Source organism: Rousettus aegyptiacus, unplaced genomic scaffold (genome assembly GCF_014176215.1).
Source record: "Rousettus aegyptiacus isolate mRouAeg1 unplaced genomic scaffold, mRouAeg1.p scaffold_m13_p_6, whole genome shotgun sequence".
NCBI lineage: Eukaryota > Metazoa > Chordata > Mammalia > Chiroptera > Pteropodidae > Rousettus > Rousettus aegyptiacus.
Genome location: NW_023416309.1, coordinates 97,465,270 through 97,486,632, shown reverse-complemented (window position 1 = coordinate 97,486,632; position 21,363 = coordinate 97,465,270). Strand labels below are relative to the sequence as shown.

General features: G+C 33.2%; 1 protein-coding gene across 3 annotated transcripts in view; it reads left to right on the top strand.

Moving 5' to 3' along the window:
- FBXL20 (F-box and leucine rich repeat protein 20) overlaps positions 1–21,363 on the top strand; it is a 72,598-nt gene that overhangs the window by 39,225 nt on the left and 12,010 nt on the right. For all 3 annotated transcript variants that reach the window (XM_016164633.2, XM_016164635.2, XM_016164634.2), the window contains exons 3-8: positions 5,735–5,789; positions 8,285–8,359; positions 9,660–9,754; positions 10,247–10,315; positions 18,398–18,493; positions 20,641–20,767. In XM_016164633.2, the coding sequence (XP_016020119.1) occupies positions 5,735–5,789; positions 8,285–8,359; positions 9,660–9,754; positions 10,247–10,315; positions 18,398–18,493; positions 20,641–20,767 (517 nt within the window). The remainder of the gene's footprint in view (positions 1–5,734; positions 5,790–8,284; positions 8,360–9,659; positions 9,755–10,246; positions 10,316–18,397; positions 18,494–20,640; positions 20,768–21,363) is intronic.

Here is a 21,363-nt window from a genome sequence, read left to right as displayed (position 1 = left end):
TAAAAAGTTTAAATTTTGTTTGAAGTAAATAACATAACTAGAAACAACAAGTGCCTCAGGGAAGGGAAACTGGATAATTGAAAGATAGGAAAAGAAGGAAAGGTTACTTTTTCATTAAACTTTTCTGTATCTTTTAGATGTTCTTATTTTAACTCTTCATTTGGAAATAGTGTCATATTTACAAAAGTTACAACAACAATACGGAAGAATTTAGAGAATAACCTTACCCCAGAATTAATGTTTTATATAATCAAACTGTACAGTTTTCAAAATCAGGAAATTAACATTGATACAGTAGTATTAGCTAATGTATAGACCTATTCAAATTCCTCACTTGTCCTGATAATATCTTCTTTTGACCTAGGATCCAATCCAGGATTAACATGTTTCATTAAATTCTCATGCCTTCTTAGTTTCCTTTAATCTGGGACAGTCCCTTAGTCTTTCTATGTCCTTCAAAATTCTGGTATTTTTGAAGAGTACTGGTCAGTTATTTTATAGACTCTCCCTCAATCTGGCTTTGTCTGGGATTTTTTGTGATTAAATTTAGATTATGCATTTTGACAAAATTGGTGTTATGCCATTCTCCGTGTGTCATAACAAGAGGCACATAATGTCAGTATGTTTATTATTGCTGATGTTAACTTTGATCACCTAGTTAAGATAGTGTCTTTCTGTTTCTCCACTGTGAAATTATTTTTGTTTGTTGTTGATAAATATCTTGGGAGAGATGATGAGACTATGTAAGTGTTCTGTTAAAATAGTTTAATATACAACAATTGGTTTGGTTAAATTTTAAGTTATATATTACATCATTCAATTCAACACATTAATGTGCAAGGAGAACAATTGTGTTGTTAGGACCAAACTGTTTCCTTGTAAATGCAAGGCCACCGCCAAATGACCAATGAATTAAGCAAGTGTTCTTGTTTCCTCTTAACTTTAACTTACTTACTGATTCTCTTCCTTCCCTTTTGAAACAAAGTTTATTATTAATGCTGTAGCAAGCTGGAATTCACTGTTTGCCTAATGTGAAAGTCAGTTAGCAGGATTAACAGTACTCTCTTTCAGAGCAGAGCTGTATGCATTTATTTAGGAGTACCCCTTGAAAAATGAATGTCAGTGTTTATAAGACAAAGAGTCTTGTGTATTTTTCCAAGGGCTAAAATAAAATGACTTGTTCCTCAAAGATTTCTTCTGAGGATGATATTGATAACTATAAAAATGACATGAGGGATAAGACTGCTTCATGCTTCAGCCCACACATGGCCTTTTAGCTATAAAATAAAGTGCAGTTTCAAAATGAGGATTATTATTATAAGAATTAAAAATTTTTTTATTATTCTGCAATTGGACATGTTGGGACATAATTTACATGTCATATATATGAGTTGATAGGAGATGAACTTTCTGAACTTATATGGAAAGAATGAATTGGCTATTTTTGTTTGTTTGTTTGTTTGTTTTTAATAGATAATCATCCTGCGTTGGGGGTCCCAAAGGCCACCTCTAGGTTTGGTAATTTATACTCTAGGAGAACTCACAGGACTCAGCATATAGTCTTACTCATGGCTGTGATTTATTACAGGGAATGGATACAAAGCAAAGTTAGCAAAGGGAAAAGGTGTGTGGGGCAAAATAGAAGCCAGGCATAAGCCTGATCCTTTCTCAGTGGAGTCACACAGAATGTGCTTAATTCCTCCAGCAACAAGTTGTGACGACATAAGTAAAATGTCTGCCAGGGAAGTTCATTGAGGGAGTAGTGGAAACTCTTCCAAAATCCAGGTTCTCAGATCCCATCTCAGTGCCAACATGGCAAGCAAGCCTTTCTAAAGGTACGCCTGCTCTCTTAACTCTTCTCTGCACACATGCAATCTCATATTTTATTTGAGGAAGCTTATAATGTTGATGATTTCTGGTAGCTTTTCATTCAGTTTAATAACCAGGAATTCTGAAAGCTATAGGTAAGTAGGTATGTGTGTGTGTGTCTTCCTTTTAAAAGCATGATGATTAAGAATGGACTCTGAAATCTGACTATCTGGATTCTGTCATTTACTAGCAATAAATCGAGGATTTCAGTACCTGCCTCTTTGGGTTATCATAAGGATCAGAAGGGTTGATAGATGTAAAGTGTTTATTAAATACCAAGAAAAGTAAGTCAGTGCAATTTGCTTTATACTAATTTTTAACAATATATATATAACTTTTATAAACATATTTGAGCTATTTTTTCTGTATAACATGTGCACGATATATTTCTATTTGTGTTTGCTATTGCAGTTTATATATTTTCTTTGGTGAGAGAATTTAAAAAATGTATTTTATTTTGTATTAGCCAGATGCTAAAACGCCAAGGTTTAATAGTACAAACCTTATTGTTCAACTTTGTATTGCTTCAACTTTCCTTTTTAAAAAAAAAAAAAAAAAAAAAGTTTATTTTTGTAGGACAATTTTAGGTTTACAGTGAAGTCGAGAGGAAAGTATAGAAATATTCCTCCTGCCCTCATACTTGCATATGTTCTGCCATTATCAATATCACTCACTAGAATGGTGCTTTTTTTTTTTTAAACCAAGGATGAACTTACATTAATTGACACATGATCATCCAAAATCTGTAGTTTATGTTAGGGTTCATTCTTAGTATTTCAGATTCTGTGGGCTTTCTACAAATGTATAGTGACATATATCTATCATTACAAAATCATACAGAGTATTTTTCCTACCTTAAAAAATCCTCTGTGCTCTCCCTGTTCATTTCTCTTCCCTCTTAACCCTGGGTACAACTAATCTTTTTGTCATCATAGTTTTGCCTTTTCCAGAATATCACAGTTGGAATTTCCTTAAACCTTAATGTAGGAGCAAACATTTACTGAGTGCATGCAGTGTACCAGGCATTATGTTGGATATAGAAATAAAGTCGCTAGCCTCAATAAGCTCGCTAAGTAGTAGAGAAAACAGGCATGAAAATAATAAGTATAGAGATATAATGGCAGTTTGCCTACAGCATTACAGCAAGCTCACATGCAGGACTTTACAGCCAACTTTGGAGAGTAGAAGATGCTTCCAAGGAAGTGAAACACACTTAAGGAGTAAGCAGTGATTAACTAGACAGATCTGAGAGAGCGTTCCCCCTTTGTGGACAGAGACAAAGAATCTTTGTTTCAGGTATACTACAAGATTTGAGGCTCAAATTTTTTTTGCCTAGTGGATGGTATTGTAGTTTAGGGGTTTTTTTCCCTGCTAAGGCTTGCCTCGCAAGCTAACCATCATTTGTAATATTGTTTGTTTTTGAGAATTTATAAGCTTTGAACATACAATCCATTAGTAAATTGGATGTTGTCCATCTATAGACTTCATCTCTTCCGTGATTTGCTTGTCTCTCCATAATTGCCATTTGCTATTTTAATACTGCCAAGCTTAATATTCCATTGCCTGGAGGAACAAAAATGAAAAATATTCTGAGGAGTAAATTAGATGTCTTATTTTAGTTCTGCCAGAGGGAGACTTCAGCCCTTGTTTGGCCCCAAATTTTGTGAGACAGTAGCAGCCCCTCTGTTGCCTCAGTATCATGGTAGTGATAAGACTATTAATAAGATACATGTTAGACACACTGCCGGTGTGTATTTTTTATATATATATTGTGTATATGAGCTCCCTCCAGGCTCAGCTTGATATTATGAAGTTGATTAATAGCTCTAAAGTCATCTCTGTGTCTATCTAGATCAGGTTTGTCCTAAGGACAGGGGAACGGGGATAGTAACTTTATCCTAGAAGAAAACATTAGAAAATAATCTTAATAAATCAGGTTCAATTTTATGAAAACTATCTAAAATTATTTTTTAACAATCACTTTGTTTCCTGACGCTTTTGTGTTTCTGCATGTTAATTGTATTATGGTTCAAGGCTTTGGATATAGGAATTATCTTGCAAAGTACAGGATGACCCAATTAGATGTATGTGGCCGATACTAAGCCAGTTGTTTGTATTTTTACTTCTCTCCACTCCTTGAGTTCCCCAAAATGTTAACCTTTACCTCACTTGCATTATCATTTTCTTTTTCTCTGAACCATTTGAGGTAAGTCAGAGATGTGATGCTTTTTACCCCTTAAGACTTCAGCGAGTGTTTTCTAAAAACAAAGATGTTCTGGTACATAACCACAGTACAATAATCAAAAGGAGGAACTGAACATTGATATAATACTCTTATCTGATATACAGACTGTATCCCTGTTTTACCAATTATCTCATTAATGTCCTTTATAGTAAAAGGTTACTGAAGTCAAACTAGGATCATTAAAGTTTCTCACCTGCGCCCCTCCCCCTGTGTGTAATACTATATTTATACAAATTGCTTAGAGATTAGTGATGACTTGGCAGAAACAGGATCTTTCTATTATGAAACTCCACATAAAGTACTTTATAATGGGTAACAGGAAAAGCAGCTACATTTCAGCAATGTAAGAATGTTTTGTTGCACTAGATAAACTTATTTTTTAGGAATTGAGATATGTTTATTTGGGAGTATTGAAGAAGATGAGAGATTTAGTCTCAAGATATACAAAATGTGTCATACACATACAATGGAATATTATTCAGCATTCAAAAGGAAGGTATTTCTGACACATGATACAACATGAACAAGCCTTGAAGACGTTATGCTATGTGAAATAAGCCAGTCACAAAAGGGAAAATGCTATATGATTTCACTCACGAAGTACCTAAAACAGTCAAATTCATAGAGGAAAAAAAAGTAGAGTGGTGGTTGCCAGGGGTTAGAAGAAGGGGAATGAGGCATTATTGTTTAATGGGTACAGAGTTTCAGTTTGGGAAGACGAAAGAGTTCTGGAGATGGTTTCACAATATGGATATTTAATGCCACACTTAAAAATGGTTAAAATGGTAAATGTTATGTTATATATATTTTACATAAATGTTTTTAAAAACAAAATATTTACTAAATGCACATAACTTACTGTCCGATATAATTTTTAACTCAGTTTATTCCAAGTTCCAAAATGTGATTGATAACCCCTAATCACTAAACAGAAAAATTTTGTTATCTTATGCTAACTCAAGCTTTTACTTAAATCTTTAAAATACATGCAATGTTGTACTTTCTGCCATTTGCAAAAGAGCTTAGCTTATTATTCAGATCAAAATGATCTTTAAGGTTATTCATGAGTAAGGAGGACTTTAAGCAAAAGCGACCCATTCACTTTATTCCCAGAATGTTCTGACCTATTTTTACAGTGTAAGTTTATGGTGTAGGGAATTATCAGGCTTTATTCAAATAAGTTTTTTCAAATAACAATGGTTCAAAATAATTATTTATCCTCTATAATAGGTTAAATTCTAAGCAGTGTTTTCTAACATTGATATGTTAAATGAGTTATATCATTTCCTAATTAGAATTAAATATATAAAGACTTAACATTTTATAGTTTCTATTTTTTAGGTGTTATTATATCGTTTTTCTTAAAAATTCTTTATAAAGGTATTCTTCCCATAGCCTATTTTATTTTGACAACTGGAAGTGTGAATTGTTTTTTACTTTAAAAAATTGTATCAGAAACATTTTTCATCCCTCGATGAAAGTAATTGACCTTGTATGGTACTTATATGTACATTATCAAGTAAAAGATTATTTTCTCACCCTATGTTTTTATGGGCAATATTTTCTTTGTAAATTTCTTGACTTTATCATATAATAAAGTTTGTCTCTATCTCTTTTTAGGATATTTTCTTTTCTCGATGTTGTTACCTTGTGTCGCTGTGCTCAGGTCTCCAGGGTAAGAATGGTTGACATGATTGGAGGGGCACCCCTTCCTGACACTGATGATTCCAAGTTCTATAGTAGGCAGACCATTTACTTGAGGTGTTAGTTGTATGTTACAGAGGATGGTGTTTCACCTGTGGCATAACCCAAATCCATGTAATTCTACAGTTCTACGGCATATATTGTCTTTAATTTTTGGAACTTTTGACTATATAATATAAACAGAGGAAACGTTTTCAAGGAAAAGGTTAGGATGCAAATTAAAAGATTAGGCTCTACTCAGAATTGTAATAAAACAGTGTTTTTATGAGGTTTTCCTAGTTCAGTTTATGGACACATACTCACAGATGGCTTTTGAGGGTCTAATTTTCATATTATTACCTCCCTGTATTCTTTCCTTAAAAGATAATAGAATTTAATTTTTTAAAAAGTATAGATAAAAATCAAAACTTAGCTTCTGCAATTATCCATTTTTGTCTTTTGACATTGCTGTGACAAAACAGTGAAACAATCTTATTGGCTGTCACTAATACAAAGAATAGGATCTCTGTTGTGGGAAAATTGCTTATGAACTATTCCTCGTCTCTTCCGTTATACAGATACATAATAGTAAAATGAGAGAGCACCTACAGTTATCTTTTTATAAACTGGACAATGGCTTTTTGCTTGTTCATTTAACAGCTACTATATACCAGGTACAATCCAAGGTACTGGATATATAATATGATTATATCATAGAGTATTGTGTTTGTAGGTAGACCTAGGTTTTCCTTCAAATTACCAACACTGCTCTCCTCAAAAAAGAAAAAAAGAAAAAAAAAAAAGACCAAAAACTCACTTGCCATAAAAAAGTCACTTTGTCTTGCCAACTTTAATTTCTGCATCCCCAAAACCATACTATACCAGCTATTCTGGAAACAATCAATAGTATTTTCATGATTTCTAATTATGTCCCTGGTACCTGAGTGGTTGCTCCAGACATGATTGGTACAGATGAGTGGGGTTTCCTTGTTGTCTCCATATGAAACCGAGGTCATCATTGAGAAATGGAATACCCAGACCTGTGTCTAAATCTGTTCAGTTGCAGAGTTTCAGGGATGTTGATTTGAATGAGTTTTAATTGTTTTCATTTGCAGATTTTTCTTCTCAATATGTTTTAATTTAAAAGAAAAGAAAGCACAATACCAATTTCATTGAATCTGTATAGTTAGTATTCAGTAGTTATTGTTTACTAAACTTGAAGTATTTAATCTGTTTTAAAAAAGAGGCTGCGGAGAAGAACCTATTATTCCTATTTTATTCTCAGTTTGGCATGTTTCCTGTTTGCTGGAAAAAGTAGTATAAGGAAATGAAAATATCAGACCGTATCAGAGGTATATTCAGCCCAAGATCTAATAAACATGAACTTTAAAAGTTTTATCTGTTTTCTCCGTGGCTAACCATTTAAGAAACCATTGGAAAAATATGAAGCTACAAAGAGAAAAGTATCATTGAACTCCTGAGAAAACCTGAAAGATTCCCAGAATAACTTTGTTTACTTTCATACACTGACATATTTCTTGCTGATTGTGGATACACTTGTTGGCACCAGGGTATCTGTCACACAATTTCCTTTTTAAAATTTTAGTATCAGATCTGTGTTTTGGTTGTTATAGTAAGAAATGACATTCTGAGTTTATAATTCAACAATATTAAGACTTTTGTTTACACTTTAATAGGGAATACTTTAAAAGGCTTTTTGATTAAAATACAGAATGATTCACAACAAATTAATTCTTATTGGTGTCATTTTTCACCTAATCTTGAAAAATTGAAAAGCTTAGAAACTTTCTTGCCTCCCTGTAGCTTACTGAAGAATGTATGAGAAATCTTAAACTTTCACTGTTTTAAAATTACCACCGAATCAAATTAGGGGGAAAGATGACCAATTGAAAAACATCTCTAAGTGAGCAGATTGGTAATGAGGAAAGCATTAAGACTCTGTCATATATATGGAGAAATTATGCTGTCTTTTCTAAGTCCCAGGTCACTATATCACAGTTTCAGGTTCAACCAAGTGATGCTGTGGATAGCAAATATATATTGAACATAGCAGTATTCAGAGTACTGTCCTCTTTCTTTAGTTTCACCTTCATCTTGATCCTAGTTGAGGGATAGAGTAACAGACTTGCTTCTCATCAGCTGGACTATTTCATTTTGGGATTAGAAACTAGAATCTTCCATTTAGAAAAATTTCTGCTATGATACTTATCACAACCTGTCTTTTCCCCAGCTCTCTAAATTAAAATCTTTTGTAGCTGCTAGTTTCTGTACCTGCTCATTTATGAGATAATCTAATTGGAAAATTAAGTATGAATAAGAAATAAGGTAGACTTTTTGGGAGTTGGGGTGGGGGGTGCTAAGCAATGTTTTGGTAAATTGCAATCCTTAGTAGATTGAATTGTGAACTTGAATATTGCTGGCTTTTCCCCAGCTCCTGCTCATTCTATCTCTTTTTCTTCAAAACAGGCCTGGAATGTTCTGGCTCTGGATGGCAGTAACTGGCAGCGAATTGACCTGTTTGATTTCCAGAGGGATATTGAGGTATAATTATGTGGTGTGTGGCCCCATTTCTCTCGTTAGAATGTAATTACAGCATAGAACAGATTAGCCCCAACCATATAAATCTCCTTTCCCAGGAGAGACAGACTATTAATTTTCGTGCATATGAACTTCATTGGAGCCTGCAGTGTTCCCAAGAGCTTATTCAGTTTTTGAGAATGAGAAGAATTATTTTAGTGAAATAATACTAAATTATTTGTATTAACAGGACTAAAAAATTTTTGTTTTTATTTTTGTGGTGGATATGTGAACCTGTGTTTGTTAGTTTTAAAGAAATCTTTTTGTATTTGCTTCTTAAAAAATAAGTCAACTTGTTGATATATGACATTTGTATAAATTTTTCTTGAGATGAGCATTTTGGTTCTTGGGAAGCTTACAGATAGTTCTTGTGGAGAACAAAAGAAGAATAGTCAAAGTCATTCATTGAATTATGTTTGCTGGGGAGAGATTTTTTTCCCCCTTCTCACTTCTTCCCCATATTTCATCTTAGTATTGCCTATTATTTCTAAAATGGAGAAGCATAATGGCTTAAGCGTAAATTATTTTAACCTGAATCAAAGCTCTGTGGTCCTTGGTTTTCTCACCAGGAGAGCAGAAATAAGAGATTTTTCATTATGTTATAAGGATTAAATAAGATTTACATTTAGATTTAAAAAAAATTTTTTTTAAGTTCCAATGGAACTTAATTGTCTTGAAGATCCATGTAAGAAGTTTTTTAAAAGCCTCTCATAAACTTTCCATTATTTTCAAAAAGTATTTTGAAAATAATACCTAATGACATTAAGCTGGAATTTTGTTTTTCACAATTCTTTAATCTTCATGGATGTAAATGTTTAAAGCAACATGGCCCACAAAATCATTCAGTAAGCTTTTGTTTAGTGTTCATTGAGTCTTTGCTATATTTAAAGTGCTATAGTAAACACTTTGGAAAGGATACGGAAATAATAGAGTTAATATCCTTGAGGAGCTACAGCTTAACCAGGAGGGCAGCCTACCTTAAGATAGTGGCATAAGAGAACTACAGAGCACTTCTTCCTCAAATATAGAATATCTTACCAATAGAAGGAAATAAGTAACAATGTAGTGTTTAGGCACATTTCTGGTAGATGGGTTAATAAGGAAAGCTCTCTCACAGTAAGTTGAAGTTTTCTTGTTGAATTAAGTCTTCAAAGCAAGTAGAAATTATTTATAAATTATTTTTTTATAAATATTAAAAGCAAGGATGGGTTCTTTCCAAAAACTGTAGTGTCCTATCTTTTTGTTCATGCGTCTTTTTTTACAGGGCAGAGTAGTGGAGAATATTTCAAAAAGATGTGGAGGCTTTTTACGAAAATTAAGTCTTCGTGGGTGTCTCGGGGTAGGAGACAATGCATTAAGGTAAGAACTTAACTATTGATCAATTGATTTTTTTAAAACTGATACTCTTGACTGAAGTAAAGAAAACATTATCTCACCCAGAAAAGATTAAAATGGTTTTAAGCTATTTATAAGGGAAGTTATAGCTTTCCTTAAGCTATTCCTAACTCAAACACACATAGATTGCTTAGAACACAAAAATATTCAGTAGTAGAGTGTATGCTTTTGAAAATAAAACAAGAACGAGTGTCCACTCTAAAACAGCCAGATTTTCCACATCATAAATGGTTCTTTAGAACCTTGAGTGAATTTTGTTTACTGAAAGTTAAGGTAATGTAAACCTTGGCTGACAAAAAAGACCAACATTTAAAAGTTTATGGTTGAAAATTATTTGTAATCATGAACTACTTTTGTACAGACAGACATCCAGTATTACCAGTAATAACTTTTTCTAATGCCTATAATTGTGCCCGTTTCAATTCAAACCTTTTACTCTGTTTCTTTCCTGTAAAGGACCTTTGCACAAAACTGTAGGAACATTGAAGTACTAAATCTAAATGGTTGTACAAAGACTACAGATGCGTAAGTATTTTGTTTTGAAAGGGCAAGTCATAGCCCCTTGTATCCTGCCTATACTAGCTTTAAGTGCATGCTTCTAAATATATTTAGCAAATTTCATTTTTGTTTTACAGGGGAAAGATAGTTTAAAAGGGGAAAGTGATAGTAGAAATGGAATAAAAAAAAAATTATTTTGGAATCTGGCCCAAATCTTATCTTGATATTTCAAATAAAACTTAGAAATTGTAGTCACTGAATGTGCTGTAGGGATACTAATGATATAAATTACTAGAACTACTTATATTTCAAGAAGGTACTAGTTGCTATTATTCAGAAGGCACAGTAAACAAATAATTCTATGAAAAGATGAAAATCCTAAACATGGGACTAAACAGCTTGTAATAATCAATATTGAGAGCATTTATTAAGTGATTCTTTGAATGCACTGTCTGCGTCAGTTGCAATATAAAAGAAATAAAGTATAGTCTTTTATCCTTGAGAGTTTACCATCTCAGAAACAGTAGACATCAAAGGTAAAAATCGAGTTCAGCCCAAGGATATTATTGAATAATATCTATCAAATTGCAATTAAATATTATGTAGGGAAAGTGTTGCCTATTAGATGAAGTGAAACCACCGAATAAGCTTGCTTCTTAACATTATTCACTGAATCTTCCTGTTCATAAAGTCCTCATAAAAGAGATATGTTTACAATTGCTTGAAGGAAAGTGGAAAGCACTCTAAGCATAGAGTACACATTGTTTATTCGATTCCTTTCTTTGAGGTCACAACATTGTTAACTTTTAATATACAAAAGTGTTTGAAAGACAATGACTGTGGTTAGTAATTGATTCTGCTAATAAGTATTATGCCTATGGATTGATTTGGAAGTAATTAATATGAGAAACAACTTACTAAGCTCACCACAACCATGACTTTATACCAGTAGCCCCACATTTACTTTAGATAAATTACCTGTTTATTTTTTCCTTTGAATACTTAGTATGTCAGATTAATTTGATCACTTGAGGTCTAGAAAAGTCACACAATTTATACTTTTTTCTAAGAAACTACATACCAAAGATACAGTGGCAAAATATGATTTATGTACAAGGCTATTCATTTTTACTACCTGTAATAACAGATACTGCATTATTTTTAATAGCAAAAGACATGAAACAGCCGAAATGTCTATCAGTAGAGGAATGGTGAGATAAAAGGTATATCGTGCTCTGGAGTGATCTAAGTTAAGAAAGGAAATTGCAGAGAAGTTTGTATATACAAAGATACTTCTGTAGGGTCAGAGGATATAATATAACTGTATATCCATATTTATTTATATTTTCAAAAACAATGGAAAGATAATAAACTAATAAAAATGGTTACTTATAGGGAAGAGAGAAAGCACGAAGAGACGAAGATGAAAGGGAGACCTCTAAATCTGTTTTCTAGTTTTATTTTAATAGCTTTGTAGATGTTTTACATAATTAAACCATGAATTAACTCAAAAAAATCAAAGCAGTACCTAACAAGTGAAAACATAATAAAACACACAAACCCAGCCATATCAAGTTGCAGCTAAAATCAAACAGAGAGAAATTACTTCTACTGACTTTTGACATCTTAGGAAAAATTTTGAACACGTACCGAGTAGACAAAATTATCTAGTGAACCTATCATCCAGCTTCAGATTGATGGCTGAGAAACTATAACTTTATGGCTAGTCTTGTGTTGGCTTACCCCTTTTTTTTTCTTATTTTGAAAAAGACCCAGACATCCTATTATTTAATTTATAAATATGCATTTTTAAAATATGGACTCCTAAAGGTTAAAAGCTTTTAACTTAAGAACATTAATTTTATCACTCCTATAAAAAACCTTAATATCTTAAAATCATCAGATAATTCCTAGTCAGCGTTCAGATTTTTACTTGTTCTAATGATTTCAGAAAAGCAATATTTTAAATACAATTTAAAAGAAAAGATACTTTAAGAATCAAAGATGAAGACTTGCCTCTGACCATGACAGTAACTGCCCTCATACTGTAAACAACTATAAAACTAGACAAAACATAGAAAACAATCAGCTCAAGGTGTTGAACAACATGCAGCACAGGAATGAAACATGAAATGAGCCCTATGATTACCCTGGCTATGGAAATCTACATAGATTTGGCTAAATAGTAAACTATATATATGTGTATGGACACCCCAAAGTTAGGCAAAGAATATCTGATAAGCTCTAAAGAACTGCCAGAATTTAAATAAGGCTTTGTTGTAACTACCGAAAAGGAAGAAAGCTCATTGAATACCTTAGGACATTTAATAGAGACTTCAGGAAAGTCACACCTTGGTAGGAGAGCTACACTTGACCTGCTCTAATAAAGGTTAAAAGAAAAAAATTAGGATAAAATTGATTCACAACTAACTTAACTGCCTGCCAAATCCAAACTCAACGTTCTCTAAAGGAAGACAACAAAATCTAGACATGTAGCAATTTAGCATACAGAATTTCCAGCATTCGATCAAAAATTATAATACATGCAAAGAAGCAGGAAATGATATCAGAAGACGAACCAGAAGGAAAAACCAGTCAATATAAACAGACCTAGAAAGGATGGAGATTATTTAAAATTGATTAGTAGAGTTTAAAAATAGCAATTACAAATATGCAAGAATTTTAAAGAAAACTTAGGGGAAGATAACATGGAGATTAAAGAGATGGGAAAAGATATACCCTTACAAACAATAGACATAGCAACGTTGAAGTGGTTATTAATATCAAATTATATAAACTTCAGGAATAGCACTCTCCTCTTTTAGTAAATGATAAAAACAAGTAGACGAAAACAGTAAAGTTATAGAACACTTTGACCTGCACTATCAGTGTACTTGTCTTAATTGACATTTATAGAATGCTATAATAAAAAGCACCAGAATTAGCATTCTTTTTAAGTACACTTAGAATATCATTCAGTAAGACACAATCAGTAATGGTCTATAAAACAAATTTCAGTGAATTTAGAAGGATTGAAATCATATCGAATGTATTCTACAGCCTCAACTGTATTAAAGTAGAAATCAATAACATATCTGAATAATTTGAAAATTAAATATAACCCTTCTGAATAACCCATAGGTCAAGGAATAAATTACAAAGAAAACTAGAAAACATGTTTTACTGTGTGGTAATAAAAACACAACATTTGAAATGTGAAATGTAATAAAGGCAGTGCTTAGAGCAAAATGTATAGCTTTAAATGCTTGTATCGGTTTCCTCTGCTGTCCAAAAGGATGTTCCTATGCAACCTTTCATAAGCCAAAATGGCATAAAGCAAAGCAGCAATTACCTTAAGGATACATCTTCTCGCTAATAAACTTAAAGGTAGATCTGTAGAAATTATCCATTCTGAAGAACAGAGCAATACAAGATTAAAGAAAAATGGCAGAGCCTCAGAGACTTGTGAGACAACCTCAAGAGTAACAATAAACATAAAATGGAAATCTCAATCAAGAGAAAGAGGGGCAGGAAAAAAATATGAGGAATTAATGGCAGAAAACTTCCCAGATTTGATGAAAAACAGTAACCTACAGATATAAGAAATTTAATGAACCCCCAAAAGGATAAAAACATATTACATGCAGACACGTTAGAGCCAAACTGTTAAAAACTAAAAGAGAAAATTTTGAAAGCACCAAGAAGAAAATAACTCTTGCATAAGAAAGGACTAAGCAATTAATGAGTAGCAGAATCAGAAACCGTGGAAGCCAGGGTCATAAGATACATTCAGTGTGCTAAAAGGAAACAAACAAACAAACAAAAATTCTGTACCTAGCAAAACTATCCTTTTAAAATGAAGGCAAATAACGACATTCCCAGATTAACAGAAATGGAATTTATTGCTAGCAAATGTGCCTTGCAAGAAATTCTAAAGGAAGTCCTTCAGGATGAAAGAAATACTAAGTGGTAGGTAACTCAGATCCATAGAAATTGATAAATGAAGAGCACCAGAAATGTTAAATATTTGAATAAATCTAAGACTATATTTTTCTCATATCTCTTTTTTAGAAGATATAAGAGTATATGAAGAAATAATTATAACGCTATTGTTAGGTTTGTAACAATACATAGAAATATGAAATATTTTTGAACATGAAAATACTAGCACAAAGGAAGGAGGGAATGGTGTTATTGGAGTCCATATTTTCTGAGAATTAATCTATTGTTCTGAAATAGATTGTGGCAAATTAAGGTACATACTGTAATCTGTGAGCAAACTAAGAAAATAATTCATTGAAAAATAGCAAAAGATCAGCAGAGGAGTTGAAATAGTACACTCAACACAAGAAAACAGTAAAAGAAAAATAGAAAAAAGTATGAAACAAATAGAAAAAGACAAAATCCACGCATATCAATAATTCTGTTAAATGTGGACGGGATAAACACTTCACCCAAAAGACAAATTGTCAGTATGGATTAAAAAGCGGTATCCAGCTATCTGCTGTCTACAAGAGACATGCTTTAGATTCAAAGACACGAATAGGTTGAAAGTAAACAGGTGGAAAAATCCATACTATGCAAATAGGACCTCCACCCAGTAATTACAGAATAAACATTCTTCACAAACAGACTTTGGAATATCATGAAGGATAGAGCATACATTGGGCCACAACGTAAGCCTTAATAAACTTAAGAAAATTAAAACTATGCAAAATATATTCTCTGACCAGAACTAGAGGGTTAAACGAGAAATGCACAACAAAACAAAATCTGGGAAGGCCTCAAGTATTTGGAAATTAAGCAACACGCTTCTAATTAAGCCACAGTTAAAGACAAAAAAAAATCACAAAATAAATTTTAAAAATATTTTGAATGAAAATTAAAAGCTATCAAAATTTATGGGTTATAGCTAAAGTAGTGACGTAGCTCTGAATTCCTCTATCAGAAAAGATAGAAAAGCTCAAGTCAATAACAGTCTTCAACATTAAGAAATAAGAAAAAGAGCAAACTAAGCCCAAAGAAAGCAGAAGAAGGAAATAGTATAGATTGGATATCAGTGAATAAGAAACAGAAACACAGCAAAAATGAATGAAACCAAAAGCTAGTTCTTTGGGGGGAAAAATATCAAAATCGACAAACCTAGACTAAGAAAATAAGAGAGGAGGCACAAATTATCAAAAGAAGGAATGAATGTGAGGACAAAATACCCAAAAGACAGACTAAAAGTATTAGGAAATATAATAACTACACTAGCAATTTAGACAACCCAGATGAAATGGACAAATTCCTGGGAAGGCACAAATTACCAAATTTAACTCAAGAAAAAAAAACAAGCAGTCTGAATATATACCAAGTAAATTCACTGAATACTTCAGAATTATGCCACAGAGAAAAAAGCATAGGCCCAGATGACCTCACTGTTGAGTTCCATCATATATTTAAAGAATAAATAATACCAGTCTTTAAATCCATAAAATGAATGAAGAAGTACTTCATAACTCATTCCATGAAGCCAGTATTTTTCCGAAACCAAAACTGCCAAAGACATCACCACAAAAGGAAAGCTGATCAGTATTCCTCAGGAACAGGGATGCAAAAATACTTAACAAAATTTTAGCAAACTGAATCCAGCAACATATAAAATGGTATAACCAAGTAGAATTTATCCCAGAAATACAAGTATGGTTTAACATCTGAAAATCAATTAGCATAATATCTCATAATAGTAGAATAAAGCAGGGGTCAACAAACTTTGTATGGGGCCATATAGGTAAAATATTTAGGCTTTGTTGACCATGCAGTCTCTGTCACAGCTGCTCAACCCTGTCAGTGTTTTACAAAAGCAGCCATAGACAATGCATAAACAAATGCGCATGGCTGTGCTCCAGTTAAACTTTATTCCTGGGTGCTGCTAAGATTTGAATTTCATAGAATTTTCACATGTCACAAAATAGTATCTTTTGATTTTCTTTTAACCATTTAAAAATATCCAAACCATTCTTAACTTGTGGGCTAAATAAAGTGGGTAGCTAGTGAGATTTACTGCCTCTGGACTAAAGGACAAAAACCACATGATCATCACAATGTGATAGGAGCCTCTGAAATGGCCCCAAATAATTCTTGCCTCCTAGAATTCACACCCTTGTGTAATCTTTTCCCTTTGAGCATGGACTGGATGAAGGACTCATTTCTAACAATAGAATACTGTAAAAGAGATTGGATGTCACTTTGGAGATAAGGTTACAAAAAGTCTGTGACTTCTATCTTGCTTTACCTTTTCTCAGGGCTCTGACTCCAGGGCAGGGTGGTGGGGAGAGCAAGCTGCCTTGTTTGAGTAGCTCTCTGGAGAGGCCCATGTGGCAAGAAACTGAGGTCTCTGGCCAATAGCCAGAGAGGACCTGAAACCTACCAAAAACCAACTTGGAATTAGTTCTTCTAAGATCTGCCAGAAGCAACCTAAATGAGCTTGGAAGAGAATCTGTACCCAGTTAACCTCTGAGATGATTGCAGCTGTGGCCAATACTCTGATTGCAGCCTTACAAGAGACCCTGAGTCAAAGGCACCCTGCTAAACTGCCTGTATCTGTATTCCTGATCCACAAAAATTGTGAGATAATAAATATTTGTTGTTTTAAGCTGGTCAGTTTTGGGATAATTTGTTATACAACAATAGATAACTAACTGATACATCATTAGCTGGAAAAAGCACATGCCAAAATCCAGTACCCATTCATAAAAAAATTCTCAACAAACTAAAATAGAAGGGAGTTTTCTCAATCTGATCAAAGGCCTCTATGAAAAACCTACAGCTAACCATCATGTGTAATGGTGAAAGACTGAGTGCTTACCTTAATGTCAGGAGCAAGGCAAGGATGTTAACTCTCACCATTTCTATTCAACATTCTGTTGATGATTCTGGCCAGTGCAGTACCTTTATTACAGAATGACAAAATGAAACCACAATAGATTACATTCCAAACCCACTAAAGTGGCTATTAGCGAAAAGAGGACTACTGCCAAGTGTTGGCAAGGATGTGGAGAAACTGGGACTTTTATAGGTGCTTTGTAGGAATGTAAAATGATAGAGCCACTTTGGAAAGTAGTTTTGACAGTTTCTTAAAAAGATAACATAAACTTAGTTTAGGACATAGCAGTTCTACTCCTAGGCATCTACCCAGAAGAAATGGAAACATAGATCCATGCAAAGACCTAAGAAACATATCCACCAAACAGAATGTATAATTCTTATTTGGGTCCTAATTTGATCAAATTAGCTTGACAAAAATGTATGAGAAAATTGGGGAAACTTGAATACAGACTGGGTATATGTCCTCAGATATTTATAAGTGAAAGAGTATGCCTGGGATTTGCTTTAAAATACTGAAATGAAAAAAGGGAAAGGATGAAATAGAAATTGTAGAATGTTGATAAATGCCAAAGCTTAATGGTGGTACATGTGCATTCTCTATTATTCACTCTTAGGTATATTTTAAATTTCTCATTATAAGTTAAAAAATTAAACTGAGAACTTAACCACTGCAAGAAAAGAACCTTTAAGAAATTCATAAAGGAAAATAGGTAGTAACGTTATATAACTTAGCGTGTTTCAGGCCAATGCTGATACATCCTCTGTATACCTTGCAAAAATCCAATTATTATATTACTGCCATGCAAAAGGTTATCTTGAGCAGAGATTTAAGTGAAAGGGCAGAGACAGAGCTTTCAGTCTTCATGTTTTACCACTTGTTAGCAGGTACTAGGTAGCTTTCTGATGTTCCTGGATTTGCAAGATGCATATAGATTTCTTATCAGCGCATACGCAGTTTGCTGTTAATAGTTATTAACATTTCCAAGTGTGAGTAAAACACCATTTTCCTCTCGTGGAAATTCCCATACACAGCACAGCCTTTTTTATCCTTCGTAAATGGCACTGATCTCTTCCTCACTGTGAAAGGTCCTGGGATTTATAACTGCTTTTATTTGGAGTATGGAAATTTTACAGTTCTTACATATACACACGTTTAATGAGAATCGTGTATGATATACTGAGGATGTGTTCTTATTTATTTATTTATTTATTTATTTTTCTCCTTTTTCCGTTTTTCAGTACATGTACTAGCCTTAGCAAGTTCTGTTCCAAACTCAGGCACCTTGATTTGGCTTCCTGTACATCAATAACAAACATGTCTCTAAAAGCTCTGAGGTAAATTTTTTATGTTTTTTATAATAAGGTTGTCTAATAATCAGGACAAATACTTATTTTTTTAAATAATTGAAATAAAGTTGGAATTAAAGGAAACTGTTTTATGGATATGTACCGTAGTTCAGAATAAATCTTTTAACACTTTCCCAAATTATAGGATGTATTCAGATGAAATGACTAGAGTAACTAGAATATCTGAACATGCTAGTACAATTTATAAATGAATGATTTGATTTTTTGAAGGCTTGTTTCCCCTGAACCCCACCCCCCAAAACAACAACAACAACAACAACAAAACATTATTAGTGATTAAAGCAGCACTCTGTAGTCAGATTATTAACCAAGTACCCTGAACAAGTATAACCCTTGTAAGTTTTTCCTTTCCATCTCATAGGGTCGTTACTAGGATTAAACACTGTTATTAATTATTTGATAATATTAGGCTGAACCATATAAAGTTCCAATATTCCAACAGTTTTTGTCTTATAAATATGACAGCTTCATGTGTTTCAACATAGTATATATAAATTACATAGGGTTCCTGGCATGTAGTAAACAATACATTTTAATTTTAATGTTAATATATTTTTTAAAGTATATTACAGAAGATGTGTCTTAAAAGGAAAGTTTTGAAATGCCCATTCTCTTTGTAACTTTACTTTTTTTATCAGCCTTTTATAAATGATTATGGTCCCATGTATTGGTTACATTTATAAATAGTAAGATTTTAGCTGTTAAAAGAAGCAATTGTAGATTTGGGTAAGTAGAGTATAAGTAATCTAAAAATGCAGCTCCTTCTGGACCTTCCTTATGAATATTGAGCACATATGCATCTAAGGCTGTTTGCCGTGTAGGATAATAGGATATGTAACAACATTTATAGTTTATAAAATATTCACATTAATGATCTCATTTATTTGAAAACTTTGTGAGGTACATAGGACGGACACTTTACAGTTAAGGAAGTCTAAAACATTTTGAATGTCAGGTAATGTGATTCGACTATGGGATGTAACTGAATAAGATATTGTTGCTGCCCTTAAGTTGCTCAGAGTCTAGTGGGAGAAAAATAACACTAAACATGTCATCATACTACATACAATGTGATAAGTGCCATAATAGAAGTATATCAGTTTGGGGAGAACATAGAAAAGGCTATGGCTGGTCTTGGGTTAAGAGAGGTTCAGGCAGGCTTCCTAACGTGACTTGCTTGAAGTCACACTTAATGTTGAAGAATGAACTTGAACAAGGATCCCCTGGCTTTATTTTATAAAACAGTTATATAAGTATTCTCCAAAGAATGTCATAGAGTTTGGAATTCTTCCATAGTTAAATGTGAAATCAAAGATCAAAATGAAGCTAATATTTGATAGAAGCCAGCGGTCCCCAACCTTTTTGGCATCAGGGACCGGTGATCCTATGAGAATCTAATGCCTGATAATCTGAGGTGGAACTGAGACCGTGATGGTAGTGCTGGGGAGTGGCCAAAAATACAGTTGAAGCTTCACTTGCTTGCCAGCTGCTCACCTCCTATTGTCAGCCCTGTTCCTAATAGGCCACGGACTAGTACTGGCCCATGCCCCAGGGATTGGAGACCCCTGCTCTAGATGCGCCCCAGATAAGGAAAATTTATAGATCCTCTAATTTTTTAAATACTTGCTTAAATGTCTTCATTAGTACTTTGATAATAGAATTATTTGATAGAGATTCTGAGTTTGACTCTAAACTCTTAATTATTTGGTCAACTTAAATGAGTCACTTAATTTCTGTTTCCTATCTAGGGAACTTTTAAATATGTGATAAGTGGGAAAAAAAATATACTTTGAAAAGTATAAACTTCCATAAAAATCTAATATATCTGAAAAACAATATTGTGCTTTGTGCTTTGTCAGTTAAGCTGGATTTGAGCTAGCCCTCCTAGTAATATATAGTACCACACAAACACCACAAACATTGATGAATCCACTTTTTTGTTGTTATGGGATTGCCTATATTCTAAATATGCATTAAGTAAGAATGTATATTCTTGCGGGAGTGCATGGGGCTATATCCACTTCTTAACTAAATAACCAATTAAATGAGACTTTGGTGCTGAGTTAAAGAATTGAGTTTAGTCATATGTTTGTTACATTTTATTTTATCCTAAGTGAGGGATGTCCACTATTGGAGCAATTGAACATTTCCTGGTGTGACCAAGTAACCAAGGATGGCATCCAAGCTCTAGTGAGAGGCTGTGGAGGTCTCAAGGCTTTATTCCTAAAAGGCTGCACACAGGTAATACTCCATTTAGTGCTTGTGAGTGATAGACGAACCCTGAACTTTGTAGGTAGCACCAAGATGTTAGCTTAAAAGATAAGTAGTTGTTTTGTATTATTGACCAAAGACACATGCTTACCAAAAATTAAAGTGTTTTCCTTAGAGTAGGAAAAAAATAAGAAGAATTAACATCTAACCAAAGATAAATTTTTAAGGGGAAGCCAGCTGGGGAGATAAAATCATTGTATGCAACATAGACAAGAAGGGTTTCGTGCCATTTAATCTGAAAAGAAAACTTGCCATGTTGTTACTGCCTCAGACCCTGAACTGGATAGGTAAGGAAGGCAGTCTTGGCAATTTTCACTAGTTTTTAAACCACCAGAAGCTTTTCTTAAATGTGCCAAGTATATAACAACCTACATTTTATAATGTTGATGCACGTTATAAATCCAACATATTTTGTCATTAAAAATATTACCGTTTTACAGTGAAAAAAACATGAAATTGGCATGGTAGCATCTGGAAGGAAATGAGCAAGAGTGGGTTTAGAAGTGACTACTAACAAAGTAGGGCTAGGCTCTTATTGGCTTACTTTTTTAATGGTTACTAAAACC